General features: G+C 46.6%; 1 protein-coding gene across 2 annotated transcripts in view; it reads right to left on the bottom strand.

Annotated features, from left to right (window-relative positions):
• The window catches only part of MLKL (mixed lineage kinase domain like pseudokinase), a 37,023-nt gene that overhangs the window by 2,577 nt on the left and 18,265 nt on the right, over positions 1-16,181 (bottom strand). For both annotated transcript variants that reach the window (XM_030582140.1, XM_030582139.1), the window contains 5 exons: positions 8,222-8,357; positions 6,954-7,038; positions 2,478-2,626; positions 1,759-1,808; positions 1,023-1,163 (listed from right to left, as the gene is read on the bottom strand). In XM_030582140.1, coding sequence (XP_030438000.1) covers positions 1,023-1,163; positions 1,759-1,808; positions 2,478-2,626; positions 6,954-7,038; positions 8,222-8,357 — 561 coding nt within the window. The remainder of the gene's footprint in view (positions 1-1,022; positions 1,164-1,758; positions 1,809-2,477; positions 2,627-6,953; positions 7,039-8,221; positions 8,358-16,181) is intronic.

Below are 16,181 nucleotides of genomic sequence, written 5' to 3'. Positions count from 1 at the left end.
CAGGTTATGGGTTCCATAACTTTCTGTGACCTCCATGACTTCTGCAGTGATTGGTGCACCTGGCTCAGGGGCAACTCAGGCAGCTCCTGCACCAGTTGCACAGGCCGCTGCTTCAGAGGCATGGCCAGGCAGCTCTGCGCACTGCCTCCATCCAGAGCGCTGGCTTCACCCAGTCAATGGGAGCTGCAGGGGCGGAGCCTGCAGGCAGAAGCAGTGTGCAGAGCTGCCTGGCTGTGCTTCTGCCTAGCAACTGAGCGAGGGGGATGTCGCTGCTTCCTGAGAATCCGCCAGGAAAGCACCACCCATAGCCAGTCTCACCCCATCCCATGCCACCTCTCACACCCAAAGTCTGCTGCTGCTGGGGGACGGGCAACATGGAGCCAGGTAGGGAGCCTGCTGGCCCCACCAACACCCACTGCCCCAGCACCAGTGCGGGTCCTGGTCTGCATACCACCTCCTGTCCCCCAGTACCTGAGCTGCCCTCCCAAATTTTCATCAGGGGTATAAAGTGAAAGTCATGGACAGGTCACAGGCTGTGAATTTTTGTTTACTGCCTGTGACTTTTACTAAAACATAGCCCTAGTCATTACCCACTGGAACAATTTACCAGGGGTGTGGGGGATTTGCCATTACTTGAAATCCATCAAGCAAGACTGTCTTGCAAAAAGATCAACCACGCGTAGTTATGCCTGATGCAGGAATTACTGGGTGAAGTTCTCTGGCCTTTGTTATGCAGGAGGTCAGATGGGATCATCACTGGCAGTTTCAGGTTAAACTGCACTTGACCCCCCCTCCCGATTTTTCTCAAGGGCACCAACTTAAAGGTTTCACTTTTCCTAGCCATCTCCTCTCTCAGCTAGAGACCTCCCATCTCTCTCCTTCCAGACTGGGGGTTTGGGCTTGCAGTCCTGCGGCTCCTCCTTGGGATTTCCCCAGCAGGTCTGACCGGGGTCCAGCAGCCACCACCTGGTAGCTAGTATTACTGTAGAGTAAAGGGAAGCAAACATGGGACTCCATCCTACCTTCTGCAGAAGGACGTTGCGAAGGCTCAAAGGCCCGGCACTGATTGATGACATCCCGCAGGTGGGAGGGGCAATCTTCCCCAACAGGAGCCTGGTAACGTTGCTCATAAACTTTCTGATAGATCTCTTGGGAACTGCAGCCTAACACAACACACACAAATTGGGACATCAGGAGGCACTGACTTGTTTCAGATTCCACAAGAAGGTATGGGAGAGGGAACCTAATGCAAGCATTTAAATAGAGCCTCATTCAGCCTGCCAAGCCCACAGCGGGGAAGAGCCAGGATTGAAATCCTCATTACGCTGCATCCTTGAAAAACTCATCTGCTATGAACCCTGCCTTAAGGCCCCAATTCAGCGGAGCACTGAATTTCAATAGTAGTGAAGCATATGCCTAAGAGCTTTGCTGGATACAGATGGGATTACTTGTGTGCTTACAATTAAATATGTGTCTAAGTAGTTTGCTGAGTTGGAGACTAAATTCCAGGAAAGATTTTAGAGTTAAAGCTACTTTTCTGCCCGATCCAAGTGGATACAGGCATGTTGGACAGTCAGTTGCTTCATAACCCCTCTGGGTCTGAAGCTCCTGAGCACTAGGTAGCAATAGGGAACATTTGCCAAGTGGTGCATTTGATCCCAAATATCACCCTGCATCAGCAGAACACATCTGGACTGGCCTCCCAGGCCTTTACCCAGGTGCTTGCAGTAAGACAGAAAACAAGCCCTTGTTGCCCACCTTCAAATGGAATTTTGCTGGTCGCAATCTCCCACAGGACGATCCCGAAGCTGAAAGGACACAAATAGGCTTGCTGAGCATCAACAAAGCCTCCCTCTGATCCCTCCTCCTATGCTCATCAGTTGTGTTGCTTGCTGGATAGAGCGAAGGAGGGTGAACCACACCCTCAGCCACTTAACAAGCATGTCATCTGAGCACTCCCTCCTTCCTGGTTTAGGAATCAATATACCAGGCTGATTCGTGAGCTGCTCTCCCACACGGCAGACTCATCTTCCACTCCGTCCCCACTGGGCTGGCTCCTGTGATTATTCTGTAGAGTCCATCTACGTTAATATTGACTTCTCCCTTCCCATGTGCCCAGTCCCTTGGGGAGGAGAACTTGGCAAGTGAAATGTCAAAAGCTCTTCCATTTCCTATGTGGTATTAATTTGTACTGTAGTAGCAGCCTCCATCCCCAAAGCCTATAGAAACGTTAATCGAGCTCTGCCCTCCATGTAGGGTGTCTGAGTAATACTCTTCCCTTTTAACAGAAGGGAAAGCTAACGGAGAGAGAGGTTAAGTTAGCAGTAGGAATAGAACTCAAGACTCTTGGCTCCCATCATCTCATGCCAAGCAAGTCATCTACAGAACCTGTCTAATAATCTGGCTTCTGTAGGAAACTCTGCAGTAGAGCATCCATCCCTTACGTATTATAGTCCAGCATCCCCATGGAGATGTACCTGTATATTTCACTGGGCACGTCATACTTATGGCTCAGGGAAGCTAGGCCCAGGGGAGAGATGTAAGCCGAAGCAGGGACATCCATCAATTTCTTCCTGCAGCTCCTCTTAATGGATGATTCAGTTTTACTCAGTTCAAATCCTGACAGCTGATTGAGGGAAGGAGAGAAAGACAAAGGGAGGAGCAGCAGCATGAGCTCCATGCAGTCAGGGACATGCAGCAATGATTGCATAACTGGTCCCTAGCTCAAGGTTAATGAGCTGATTTCCTTTGGGTTATATGGTGGCCTTTTCAGTGCCAGGAGATCAAGCAGACCACTGCAAGAACATGCTGCAGGGTCTGCCTGGTCTGCTGAGTGTTCTTGCTTTGCCATGCAGGAGGTCATGGGTTTGATTCCCACTCCTAGGTCTTATAAATGTAAGGATGATGTGCTTGGCCCCATATTGAGAAGGGAAGAAACAAGGGAGAGGGTGTGTTTCTTGGTGCACCACCATGATCCCCTCTGGCCAACTGATGGAAAGAAGTGGTCTCATCTAAGCCTTGTATGGAGATATAATGGCCACAATAGGGGTAAGATTAAAGAGGGGCTAGAAGCAGAGATCCTCTAGGATGCAGATAAATCATAAAAATGTAAGACTGGAAGAGACCTTGACAGATCATCTAATCCAGTGGTTTTCAAAGTGGGTTACTCATACTCTTGTCAGGGGCTACATGAGAAAAATCCTGTAATGGCAGACAGCTCACTTTATTTAGAAAGAATTGGCAATCTAATCATAGGTATATTATGACCCTATCTCAGATGGGGGTATGCAGATTACATTATTTGGAAAGCAGTTTGCAGCCTAAAAAGTTTGAAATCCACTGATCTCATCCAATCCCCTGCACTGAGGCAGGACTACCTAGACCATCTCTGACAGGTCTCTGTCCAACCTGTTATGAAGGAGATTCTGTGATTTCCTTAGGTAATTTATTCCCATGCTTAGCTACCCTGACAGGACATTTTTACTAATGTTTATCCTAAATCTCCCTTACTGCAGTTTAACTTCTCCTGTCCTCAATGGTTGAGATGAACAATTTATCACCCTCCTCTTTATAACAGCCTTTTATGTACTTGAAGACTGTTGTAGTCCCACCTCAATCCTCTCTTCTCCAGACTAAACAGACCCATTTCTCCCCCATCTTTCCTCATAGATCATGTTTTCATAGAATATCAGAGTTGGAAGGGACCTCAAGAGGTCATCTAGTCCAACCCCCTGCTCAAAGCAGGACCAGTCCCATGACAGATTTTTGCCCCAGATCCCTAAATGGCCCCCTCAAGGATTGAACTCACAACCCTGGGTGTAGCAGGCTAATGCTCAAACCACTGAACTATCCCTCCCCACTTTCTAGACCTTTAATCATTTTTGTTGCTCTCCTCTAGACCATCTCCAAATATTCTCCAAAGCGTGATACCCAAAACTGGACACAATACTCCAGTTGAAGCCTTATCACTGCAGAGTACAGTGGAAGAATTACTTCTTGTGTCATGCTTACATGTCCTACTAATATATTTCAGAATGAGGTTTGCTTTGTTTGCAGCAGCATCACATTATTGACTCATTAGTTTGTGATCCACTATAACCCCCAGATCCTTTTCTGTAGCACTCCTTCCTAGGCGGTCATTTCCCACTTCGTATTAGTCAAACTGATTATTCCTTCCTTACTGTAGTACTTTGCATTTGTCCTTATTTTACTTCATAATATTTATTTCAGACCTTTTCTTTAGTTTGTCGAGATCATTTTGAATTCTAATCCTGTCCTTCAAAGCACTTGCAACCCCTCTCAGCTTGATATCAGCTGCAAACTTTGTACTTTCTATGCTATTGTCCACATTTTTTCTGAAGATACTGAATAGAACCAGACCCAGGATAGATCCCGACAACACCCCACTTTGATATGTCCTTCCCGAACCACGAAGAGGGTACATGTTTGGTAATAGGGATGGGGCTCTTGGGGTACGTCTGCATTGAAAAAACAAAACCATCCCATTGCAGCGAGTCCCAGAGCAAGGCCTACAGATTCAGGCTCATGCTACAGTGCTACTGATAGCCATGTAAACAGTCAGGCTCACATTGGAGCTTGGACTCTGAAGCTCATCTCCCTCCCGAAGCTTCTGAGCCTGAGCTCCAGCTGGATCCGGAATGACTACACACCTATGTGTTGTGCCATAGTGCAAGCCCGAGTCTGCAGGCCTGGGCTCAGAAACACGCTGCTGTGGGGTTTTTTTTGAAGTGAAGATGTACCCTGAGGTGGGTACTGTGTGTTTTAAGATCTAATTTTGTTATTACAGTCAGGGCTGGCTCTAGGTTTTTTGCCACCCCAAGCAAAAAAAAAAAAATTTGGCTGCCCCCACCCCAGCCCTGGGCTCTCTCCCCCAGCCCATACCCCCCTGCCACCACAGCCCTGGGTTCTCTCTCCCAAGCCGCACCCCCCTGCCGCTCCAGCCCTGGGCTCTCTCCCCCCACACCCCATGCTGCCCCAGCTCTGGGCTGCCCCCGCCCCCTCACTCACACCCCCCTGCTGCCCCAGTCCTGGGCTCTGCCCCTTCCACCTGCACCCTCCTTCTGCCCCAGCCCTGGGTCACTGGTAACTTGCTCCCAGGGCGGGTCATTCAGCAGGAATTTGGATGTGCACAGAACACAGATAGGATTGGTTCCCATGTGGTTACAGAACTGCAGTAAAGTGGAATAATTTTCAGCTTGTGTGATTGGAGGATATCTGGATGCATATTAAAAGACTGTCCTCCATAAATGAGGAAAAGTTGAGGTGCCTTTATTATTCTTTTGTTCCACTCTTTGTTTTCATGGGGAATTTACCAATGCAATATCACTGTCTTCCTTTTAAACAAATAAAACTTAAAAAAAAAAAGGCAATGGCTGTTGAAAATAGCAATTCCAGTCCTAAAAACCACTGGAAGCATTTCGTGCTCAATTTTATCCTACTTTTTCTACAGCCAGTTACAGTGGATCAGTATATTTGATCTGGGAGAAATGAAGTACCAGCTGCCGAAATTGAGCTTGAGCGCTCCTGAATTTTGAGGTATTCAAATCTGGAAGGCAGGTGCTAGATTCCCTTTCTGAATATTAGCTAAATCCGGAAAGGAAAAGTCAATTTCTCTTCCATGGCTCAGAAGTGGAAATCCTCCTACATGCCTGGGACTGTATCTAAAGCTGCCCAGGTCCAGAGCCTCCCCTCCCTTACTTTTCATTTTAAATTCTAGTGGGATCCATGTACCTCCCTCACTAGGCTTCAGATAGAGAGAAGCACTGTCCATGTAGTCCACCCAATTCCTTCTTTGGGGGCTGCAAGGTGAGGTCACACCAGTGTCCCTAGGCCAGTGTGGGGATGTCTTCTGAAGGGGATATCTGGGCCAAAGCCTTCTACTCCTTGGGCACACTTGTTCCCCATTCACAGCGCCACCCCGCTCTAGCAGTGAGCGCTCCATTCACAGCAAGCTGCAGCCTGAGGGTTCAGCTACAATAATCCCTCCTCTCTTTCCAGTTGATAGTGGCCAAGGGAATGCTGGGAAATGTAGTTCTTTCCCTGCTCCAGGGCTGGCTCTATAGGCAGGGAGCTAACCAAGGAACTACAGCTCCCAGGGCCCCCTGTTGGTTCTCAGCTCCCAGGCTGGATCCCTCTGGGCTGCTGCTGCCCGTGCAAATGGGCTGCCCCAAGCAGCTGCTTGCTTTCCTGGTGCCTAGAGTCACCCCTAATTACAATACTCTGTCATTCCTCAATTCTGCTTCTCCTCTACCTCATGCTATGCCTCCTCACCTTGCTTGTGGCAGCTTGTCTTTAATCAGCCGCTATCCCTGCATGAAGAGCTGATGGAAATGTTTTCACTGAGGCTTATATTTGCAAACCTGGGGGCTTAAAGCTAGGCACCTGCATCCATATTTGGGTAGCTAAATAAGCATGGAGATGAGGCCATCCTTTTGTTCTGTGTTTGTACAGCACTTAGCACAAGGGGGGCTCCTGTGCACTACAATAATACCAATAATAAATAACAACATTGCCTGCTTCTCAGAGATGATGTTCATCCAATATTTGCATTAGAGTCAAGAGGGAATTCCCCATCAGGGTCTGCAGCGCAGCAGTCCGTTTCAATATAAAAACCAGCTGCATGTTAAAAATCTGGGGACTGTGTAGAACAGCCTGAAGTTAACATCTAAATAAACAGAGTCCTGTGCTGCTCATACTGTCCTGGGAGGAGAGCTGGAAAGGGGTAGAGGGTTTTGGGGAGGGAGGGGGAGAGAAGACTGCATAATGGTAGGGGGTTTGGCCATATAATTCAGGTGTTCCATCTGCATAGTAAATTAACATTGAAACTATAGATGCTTGAGGTGTTACTCAGGAGGGAGGGAAGGAGAGATGGAATAGATAGCCACAAAAACTTTCAAATCTCTCAAAAAGTCTTCTCATAGGACAGCTCTTACCTTCACACAGTAACCTTTGGCAACCAGGAACTTGGTACTATTTATGCATCCATGCAATTTAGACTTCTCCCCCGTCTGGTGCAACCTATAGCCAGTCAGAACCAAGAGCAGAAAGCATTAGCAATGGATCCATTGCCACCTTCCCTCCCTTTGCTCCCACCCAGAACAGTCACAAGGATGGACCTTTGGACACTACTGAGCATTCAGAAGCCACCCCTAGTTATTCTGGAACAACAGCCACAAATCCAACCTTTCCAATGGCTACAAGACAATAATGTTTTGCCTGTAAAGTGGCAAGCTAGTGAATGCCATTGTCAGAGCAGCCTAGGACCAATGGGTAATAACCAGTCTGTTACTGGGCAGTAGTCCTAATGATGCTCTACAAGGTACTTCTGGAAGCAGCAGCACCAGGTATCTCAGCAGAAAGGCTTTTCCTACCAGGCTTCAGGCCAGATTCGCAAGCCAAGGGCATCTGAGAATCTAGGCACTTTCTTATCTAAACCCAGCCTCCCATCACTTCTCCCACTGCCTGTTTGGAAGTCATGGGCTTTGTGGATGGTGAGGGTGACTTTAACCACAGTACCCACATCCCATCCACTTTGCTCTCCTATAGATGAAACCAATTCAGGCATATAGCGGGACATCAGAAAATCAATTCACTTGTCTTCAGTCATGCTTGGTACTTTGTCACAGACCCAGATGCCATCCCATGCCTCAGTTTCCCCTTTTTATCATATAAATATATCTTGACTCAATCTTTGCCTCTCCCTTATTCAGGGGCATCTTCATTTACCCAAAACCACTAAGACAACATCAGAGAATAGTCGAAGGCTTTGTTTCTTCCTGACCAGAGTCTCCTGATTCTTCTGACCAGTCATTTGCCAAAAAGCCCCTCTTGTCTCTCAGACTCCATTGCTCTGGTCCTACCCCTGCTGGGGTTTAGTCTCTGGTTTAGCTACCATTCCTCAGAGCACTAACTGCTCAGTGACTAGCTTCACTCTAGGGGCTCTCTTTCCTTTTACAGGATACCTTTCAGCCTTCCCACTCCCTTCCCAGAGCCAGGCACAGACTGCCAGGGATAGCTTTCTTTCCTTCAGGTAACTTCCTTTTTATACTCTCGTAGCCCCCTGCTAATTCAGCTGCTTCAATTCTAATTAACTAAAGGGATCTCCCAGGAGCACCTGATTGCTCCTAGGTGCAGCCCACAGGGTCATCATGGGCCAGTTGGGCTCTAATTCTCCTGAAGGGCCACTGGCCCCATGACATACCTGTATAGGCCTCTGGCCGCATCTAGCGCCATCCGAATGCGCGTCTCCCAGGGGAGCTGAGGTTTCCTTGTCAGCACATCCCGCAGGGTTCCCTTTTCACAGTACTCCATGACAATGGAGAAACAAGGGCTGGAACCTGATCAGAACAGAAGCCCAGTGAATGGTGACCTGAGCTGAGACAACTCATGTGTTTACTTCATTCTGCATTAGAAATGCAGAATCCTGGGTTGATGCAACTTTAACTCTGCACAGTTCAAATCAAGCATTGTCAGGAAATTCAAGAGTGACAGTTCTTATGGCCCTTTGACATGCCCATATTGTGGGAAATAAATATAAGAATGGCCATGCTGTCTTCCAACAGTCGCCAACACCAGGTGCTTCAGAGGGAATGAGCAGAAAAGGCAATTGCCAGTAATAATATAATAATAATAATTAATAATCAATAATAGTAGGGGATTTCAATTATCCCCATATTGACTGGGAATATGTCACCTCAGGATGCAATGCAGAGATAAAATTTCTCGATACTTTAAATGACTGCTTCTTGGAGCAGCTGGTACAGGAATCCACAAGGGGAGAGGCAACTTTAGATTTAGTCCTGACTGGAGCGCAGGAGCTGGTCCAAGAGGTAACTATAACAGGACTGCTTGGAAATAGTGACCATAATACAATAATATTTACCATCCCTGTGGCAGGAAGAACATCTCAATGGCCCAACACTGTGGCATTTAATTTCAAAAGGGGGAACTATGCAAAAATGTGGGGGTTAGTTAAACAGAAATTAAAAGGTACCATGACTAAAGTGAAATCCCTGCAAGCTGCATGGGCGCTTTTTAAAGACACCATAATAGAGGCCCAACTTCAGTGTGTACCCCAAATTAAGAAACACAGTAAAAGAACTAAAAAAGACCCCCTGTGGATTAATAAGCATGTAAAAGAAGCAGTGAGAGATAAAAAGACTTCCTTTAAAAAGTGGAGGACAAATCCTAGTGAGGCAAATAGAAAGGAGCACAAACACTGCCAACTTAAGTGCAAGAGTGTAATAAGAAAAGCCAAAGAGGAGTTTGAAGAACGGCTAGCCAAAAACTCCAAAGGTAATAACAAAATGTCTTTTAAGTACATCAGAAGCAGGAAGCCTGCTAAACAACCAGTGGGGCCCCTTGACGATCGAGATACAAAAGGTGCGCTTAAAGATGATAAAGTCATTGCGGAGAAACTAAATGAATTCTTTGCTTCAGTCTTCACGACTGAGGTTGTTAGGGAGATTCCCAGACCTGAGCCGGCTTTTGTAGGTGACAAATCTGAGGAACTGTCACAGATTGAAGTGTCACTAGGGGAGGTTTCGGAATTAATTGATAAACTCAACATTAACAAGTCACTGGGACCAGATGGCATTCACCCAAGAGTTCTGAAAGAACTCAAATGTGAAGTTGCAGAACTATTAACTAAGGTTTATAACCTGCCCTTTAAATCGGCTTTGGTACCCAATGACTGGAAGTTAGCTAATGTACACCAATATTTAAAAAGAGCTCTAGAAGTGATCCCGGCAATTACAGACCGGTAAATCTAACGTCGGTACGGGGCAAATTAGTGGAAACAATAGCAAAGAATAAAATTATCAGACACATAGAAGAACATAAATTGTTGGGAAAAAGTCAACATGGTTTCTGTAAAGGGAAATCGTGTCTTACTAATCTATTAGAGTTCTCTGAAGGGGTTAACAAACATGTGGACAAGGGGGATCCAGTGGATATAGTGTACTTAGATTTCCAGAAAGTCTTTGACAAAGTCCCTCACCAAAGGCTCTTATGCAAATTAAGTTGTCATGGGATAAGAGAGATCATCCTTTCATGGATTGAGAACTGGTTAAAAGACAGGGAACACAGGGTAGGAATGAATGGTAAATTTTCAGAATGGAGAGGGTTAACTAGTGGTGTTCCCCAAGAGTCAGTCCTGGAACCAATCCTATTCAACTTATTCTTAAATTATCTGAGGAAAGAAGTAAAAAGTGAGGTGGCAAAGTTTGCAGATGATACTAAACTGCTCAAGATGGTTAAGACCAAAGCAGACTGTGAAGAACTTCAGAAAGATCTCTCACAACTTAGTGACTGGGCAACAAAATGGCAAATGAAATTTAATGTGGATAAATATAAAGTAATGCACATTGGAAAAAATAACCCCAACTATACATACAATATGATGGGGACTAATTTAACTACAACAAATCAGGAAAAATATCTTGGAGTCATCGTGGATAGTTCTCTGAAGATGTCCACGCAGTGTGCAAAGGCGGTCAAAAAAGAAAACAGGATGTTAGGAATCATTAAAAAAGGGTAGAGAATAAGATTGAGAATATATTATTGCCCTTATATAAATGGATGGTATGCCCACATCTTGAATACTGCATACAGATGCAGTCTCTTCATCTCAAAAAAGATATACTGGCATTAGAAAAGATTCAGAGAAGGGCAACTAAAATGATTAAGGGTTTGGAATGGGTCCCATATGAGGAGAGATTAAAGAGGCTAGGAATTTTCAGCTTGGAAAAGAGGAGACTAGGGGGGATATGATAGAGGTGTATAAAATCGTGAGTGATGTGGAGAAAGTGGATAAGAAAAAGTTATTTACTTATTCCCATAATACAAGAACTAGGGGGTCACCAAATGAAATCAATGGGCAGCAGGTTTAAAACAAATAAAAGAAAGTTCTTCTTCACATAGCACACTGTCAACTTGTGGAACTTCTTGCCTGAGGAGGTTGTGAAGGCTAGGACCATAACAGCTAGAATTGGATAAATTCCTGGAGGTTAAGTCCATAAATGGCTATTAGCCAGGATGGGTAAGGAATGGTGTCCGTAGCCTCTGTTTGTCAGGAGACAGTTCACTTGATCATTACCTGTTAGGTTCACTCCCTTTGGGGTACCTGGCATTGGCCACTGTTGGTAGACAGGATACTGGGCTAGATGGACCTTTGGTCTGACCCAGTACAACTGTTCTTATGTTCTTATGTTCTTTCACCAAGTGATCCATCCCCTATTGTCCACTCCCAAGAGGCCAGACCTGACTCCTGTACCCTTGCAACCCCAGTCACTTCCTTGGAGTTGCTCAGATATAATTGGGAAGAATTTTTCATAAGGTTTACACATGGCGACCTGACAAGCAGTCAGAAATGCCCCAGGCAGTCAATGAAGGGAGTCAATATTGCTATCACTAAAAAGCCTCCACAAATTATTGATTGCACAGGCTGGGCTGACAGGACAAGGGGAAACGGGGCACAAGTGTATTGGAAACCCCAAAACATTTGTAACATCTGTGTAAAAATAAAGTGAAATGGGAGAGGGTGGGTCCCCAGTAAGCATGATGTGCCAGGGCCTGGGGACTGAGCACAGGTGTAAAAACCAGAAAACAGACCTTTTTAATCTCTTCTGCTGCCATTTAATTCCCTGTTCCCAACTTAAGAAGGGCCTGATTCTGCCACCTCCATTCACATTGCACAGTCCACACGGGCTGAGCTGTCCACTTAATTTATCTAGCAAAGAATCCTGTGGCACCTTATAGACTAACAGACGTTTTGGAGCATGAGCTTTCGTGAGTGAATACCCACTTCGTCAGATGCACTTTCCACCAGGCAGGGAAAAGATACCCATTGTGCCACTCCTTGGGAGGGTACAGCACATGATCCCTTCCATGGCTAGCCAACTTCATGGGCTGGTGCAGGGGATAAGAGTGAAACTATTGCGCTACCTCCTCCTTGCCCCTTGTGGGGTGGCTTGAGCCCCAGAGGTTGCTGTCAGGGAGCAGCCTCTCTGCTCAGTAGAGCTCAGAGACTGCAGCTGTGGCTGGCCCAAAAGGAGAGAGCACTGGGGTGAAGGAGCATAGTGACCATGGACCAGAACTGAGTTCACTACTTGGCTATTGGAGTAAGCTTCACCGCCATGGCTGCCACTCCCACTGGGCCCTGGAGCCTTTGTCATCCTGATCCTGAGCGATGTCCTGCCCAGATGGGCCAGAGAAAGAGGCTCAGATGAAATTGCCACCCTACCGGCTCCAGCTGAATCCCAGCCACCACCCAGGATGACACAGATCAGACTGTAACAACCACAGCTCCAGCCCATCGCAGCTAACTGCTTCTCTTCTCCCCAGCTGGACAGTTATTACCAACTTTGATACCTTCGAAGAGATTGTCAGACATGGGGCTTTTCCTTCTCTGTCCAGCTAAAGGGAAAGGAAACAAGGGATGTTGTTAAAACAACCCTTATTTAATGCTTCTCAAAGGCTTTAACTGTTCCTCCTTCTCTTCATTTAATGAAAGGCTCAGGTCCCTGTATTGCAAACCTTGTCTAACTCTGTTTAATGTTGGACAATGACTGGGTTATGTTTGGCCCCTATATTCCATCTATATTCATACAACTTTATTGGGTCAAATGCTAAATGACATTTAGTCTAAAGAATGCTAAAGCAGCTTTTATTTAAGGTGAAAGGGCACTGCTATGGGTCATGAACTCACTCTGGACTTGGTCCCCAGTATCCCTTTTCCCTTGGCATCCTTATGGCCACAAGGAATGAGTGGAAATGCATGAAAGAGTACTCCATGATGAACCTTTAATTATATTTAGCAAAGTACTGTATTACATATAATTTTACGTAGCCTTATTCCGTTAAACGGAGGCCTGTTTCCAACTCCTCCTCACATTGGCCTCTCACAAGTCCTGCTTACAAAGAGGACATCTGCTTGTGAACACCAACAGGTTTTGCCAGAAAATTTCCATCTCAGACTGGAAGCTTCTACTATGACCTCAGATCAAGATACTGAATTATTGGTCCATGATGAGCTACAGCTAACACGCTAGAATCTCTGACTGGACACAAGTGTCCCCTGCAGCAGAGTGGGCGATTCAGTGATCCCCACAAAACCTAATGCTAACCATGCAGAGAGAAGTGTGTGTGTAGGGGGGCAGGGTGGTATCTCTCTTGTACCACCAATGACATTTGGAGTTGTAGCCTGTGCTCTCTTCCTGGCATTGGCCATCTAGAGAAGGGGAAGTGAAAGATTCCAAGCCTGAAGTACAACTCAGAGAGAAAAGACCAGACTTGCCCCACTGCATGTGAAAGGGCTCCAAGTGGCATTTTATCATCAGTAAAGCACTGGTAAAAACCAGCTTTGTTCCAAACTAAGACCAATCACATGAGCTAAAGAGATTGAGAAGCAGAAGATGCGAAAACCATTGTGGAGCAATTCAGGGAGGCTTGAATCACTTCAACACTTAGAGTATGTGCGTATCTCTTTGCAGATCACTTAACTGTCTCCCAAAGTAGACACTAAATTCCTAAGGCTGTTACTTAAACAGTAAGAGATCTCCAGTCCAGGATTGTTCTAAAGCCACTGCAAGTGTGGAACTCTATCAATCATCCTGTGTCTGTGCCAGGCTGACAGAAAGATGCAGGCAATTGTTTTAAAATGGGGAGGGGAAATAGACTAGATCAGGGGTTCTCAAACTTCATTGCACCGCAATCCCATTCTGACAACAAAGTTACTACACGACCCTGGGCGGCGGAGGGGAGTGGAGCCCAAGCCCCACCTCCCTGGGTTGTGGGGGGAGATGGTGTGACACAGTAGGGAGCGGGGTGGATTGACCTGGGAATGTCGTCTAGTTTTACTGGGGCTGTCTGCATGGGAGATGGCAGAGCAGAGGATGACTTTAGATGAGGGACAGGACCTGAGCCTGTATTCTGAGCCAGGATGGGGGGTGGGGCAAGTGAACTCCTTTGCCCTGGAAACTGGACAAAGGGAGAGAGCCTGCTAGAGTGGTTTTTGGTTTCAGTTTTGGGCTGGCTGGGAAGAGGCAGGGAACCCCAAGTCTGGGGTCTAAGATTCTTGCCCCCCAGAGGGACCTGGCTGGGGGGTCCTGGTTGTACCTACCAGCCCTGCTTGGGACTGTGTTCCTGTTGTCTAATAAACCTTCTGTTATACTGGCTGGCTGAGAGTCACAGTGTATCACAGGAAGTGGGGGGGCACAGGGCCTGACTCCCCCACACACCGTGACAGACGGGCCCACAGCCTGAGCCTCACATCCCAGGTCAAGGTGGAGTTTGGGCTTCAGCTTCTGTCCTGGATCCCAGCAAGTCTAATGAAGCCCTGACGACCCCATTAAAATGTGGTCACAACCCACTTTGGGGTCCTGACCCACAGTTTGAGAACCGCTGGACTGGATAAACCAAAGTCTGATGTAATTTCTGTGAAGAGTGAAGTTAATGGAAGAAAGCAGCTCGAGAAGGAAGTTACCAGCAAATCTGTTTAAGAGTGGCACTTCCTTAAAAGGCAAATAACAGGCTCTGAGCTAACTGGCTTAAATAAAAGGGAATGGCTCCTCCCCATAACTTTCCTCTAAAACCCTAAGAATTGTTTTCTAAACTTGTTCACTATGAATTCATTACTAATTGTAGTAAATTGGCAAGCCAGATAAACTGAACCAGTGCGTTATTTCAATTACAACCTTAATTTGACCATAGTAAATTAGGTTAGGACAATTATAAGTTAAATTAACCAGTGTCATATGTTGCTTAAACTGATATTTGTTCACCAACTACTTGATTAATCTCTTAGTGCATTCATAAGAGATACACTGAACTGGTTTGTGTCTCGAAACTTCAATGCAGACAACGTAACCTACATAGGGGAAAAAGGTAAAATCATAAAAGATAATTCATTAGCCCATTCTATAGTTTAGTTACCTAAAATAACATTGCACTGTTCCTGCAGGAGACAGCTTCCAGTGTCTTCCTTCTTGTGGAATTTGAACAAAGTTCAACCACGGCTGGCCCCATGTCACTTAGGGGAATGAAAAGCAGACACAGCTCAGCTCCAAGTAACCCACTTTGCTGGATGTGTACTATTGGAGTCATGAATTCCTGTGGAGAGTGGAGAGGGGTGGCCAGAGCAGGGCCCTATTCCTTCAGGTATTTTCTTGGCCATGCCAGCTGTGGTATTACATCATGGGTCTTCCATCCCTGTTGGCTGGCTTTGGCCATATCTCATCACACCCATCTGGACCATGGCTGTGTCACATTTGATGTGACAAGTGTGGCCTGATGTCTGGACTCGTAAATTCATGCTGTCATGGAGTCACCGGGCAATGCTCTCAAACTACTTCATACAAAGTCAGTCAGTGCTCGGGGACCCTAAGTCAGATCCATCTTGGGGGCAGGGAGACCCAGACCCCAGGGGTCTGGGCCTTCCTTGTCTTTCCCTAGCCAGCTCCAAATTGAAACTCTCCAGCCCCTCCTTTGGCCTTTGTCTCTTTCCCGGGCCAGGAGGCCACCTGATCTCTTTGTTCTCCAACACCTTCAGTTGGCACCTTTGCAGGGGAGGGGCCCAGGCCATCAGTTGCCAGGAGACAGGGTGTTGGCCATTCTCTGTGCAGACAGCATCACACTGGCCCTCTAGGGCTCTGCAACAATCACATACCCTTATCCCACCACCTAGATACTTAAGACATGCATAGGGGAAACTGAAGCACCCACATAGTATTCAGAGAAAACATTAAGAACATTCTCACTTCGGCACTTCTCTCTCCCCTTCGAGACTGAACTGAGCAGGGTCACTTTACCCAGTTACCTGGGGCAGTTCGAACCCATCAACATTCCCATGGATGACCCAGCACCTCTCACATTCCTTGATGGGAGTTACACCAGGTCCTTCCAGTTTCACACCCTCCCTGAGGTCAAGTGTGCATGATGGAACTCGCAGGCTGTATTTGGAAAGGTTTATGTGGCCCGTGCCCTTTTGTCACCCCTATACCCCTGGGGTTCAGACTGAGACCGGGTCTTCTCCCAGCACTCAGGTCTGGAGGGCTGTGATTCGGGCTCTCTTGGTTAAGAGTCCCCATCCTGACGTTGGCCATCCTCTGACCAGGTGTCTCTGTCACCAGCAGCTCGGCATCAGCCCCTTTCATTTGATGCAG

Source organism: Gopherus evgoodei, chromosome 12 (genome assembly GCF_007399415.2).
Source record: "Gopherus evgoodei ecotype Sinaloan lineage chromosome 12, rGopEvg1_v1.p, whole genome shotgun sequence".
Classification (NCBI taxonomy): Eukaryota; Metazoa; Chordata; order Testudines; family Testudinidae; genus Gopherus; species Gopherus evgoodei.
This window is presented reverse-complemented; position numbering and strand designations above follow the sequence as displayed.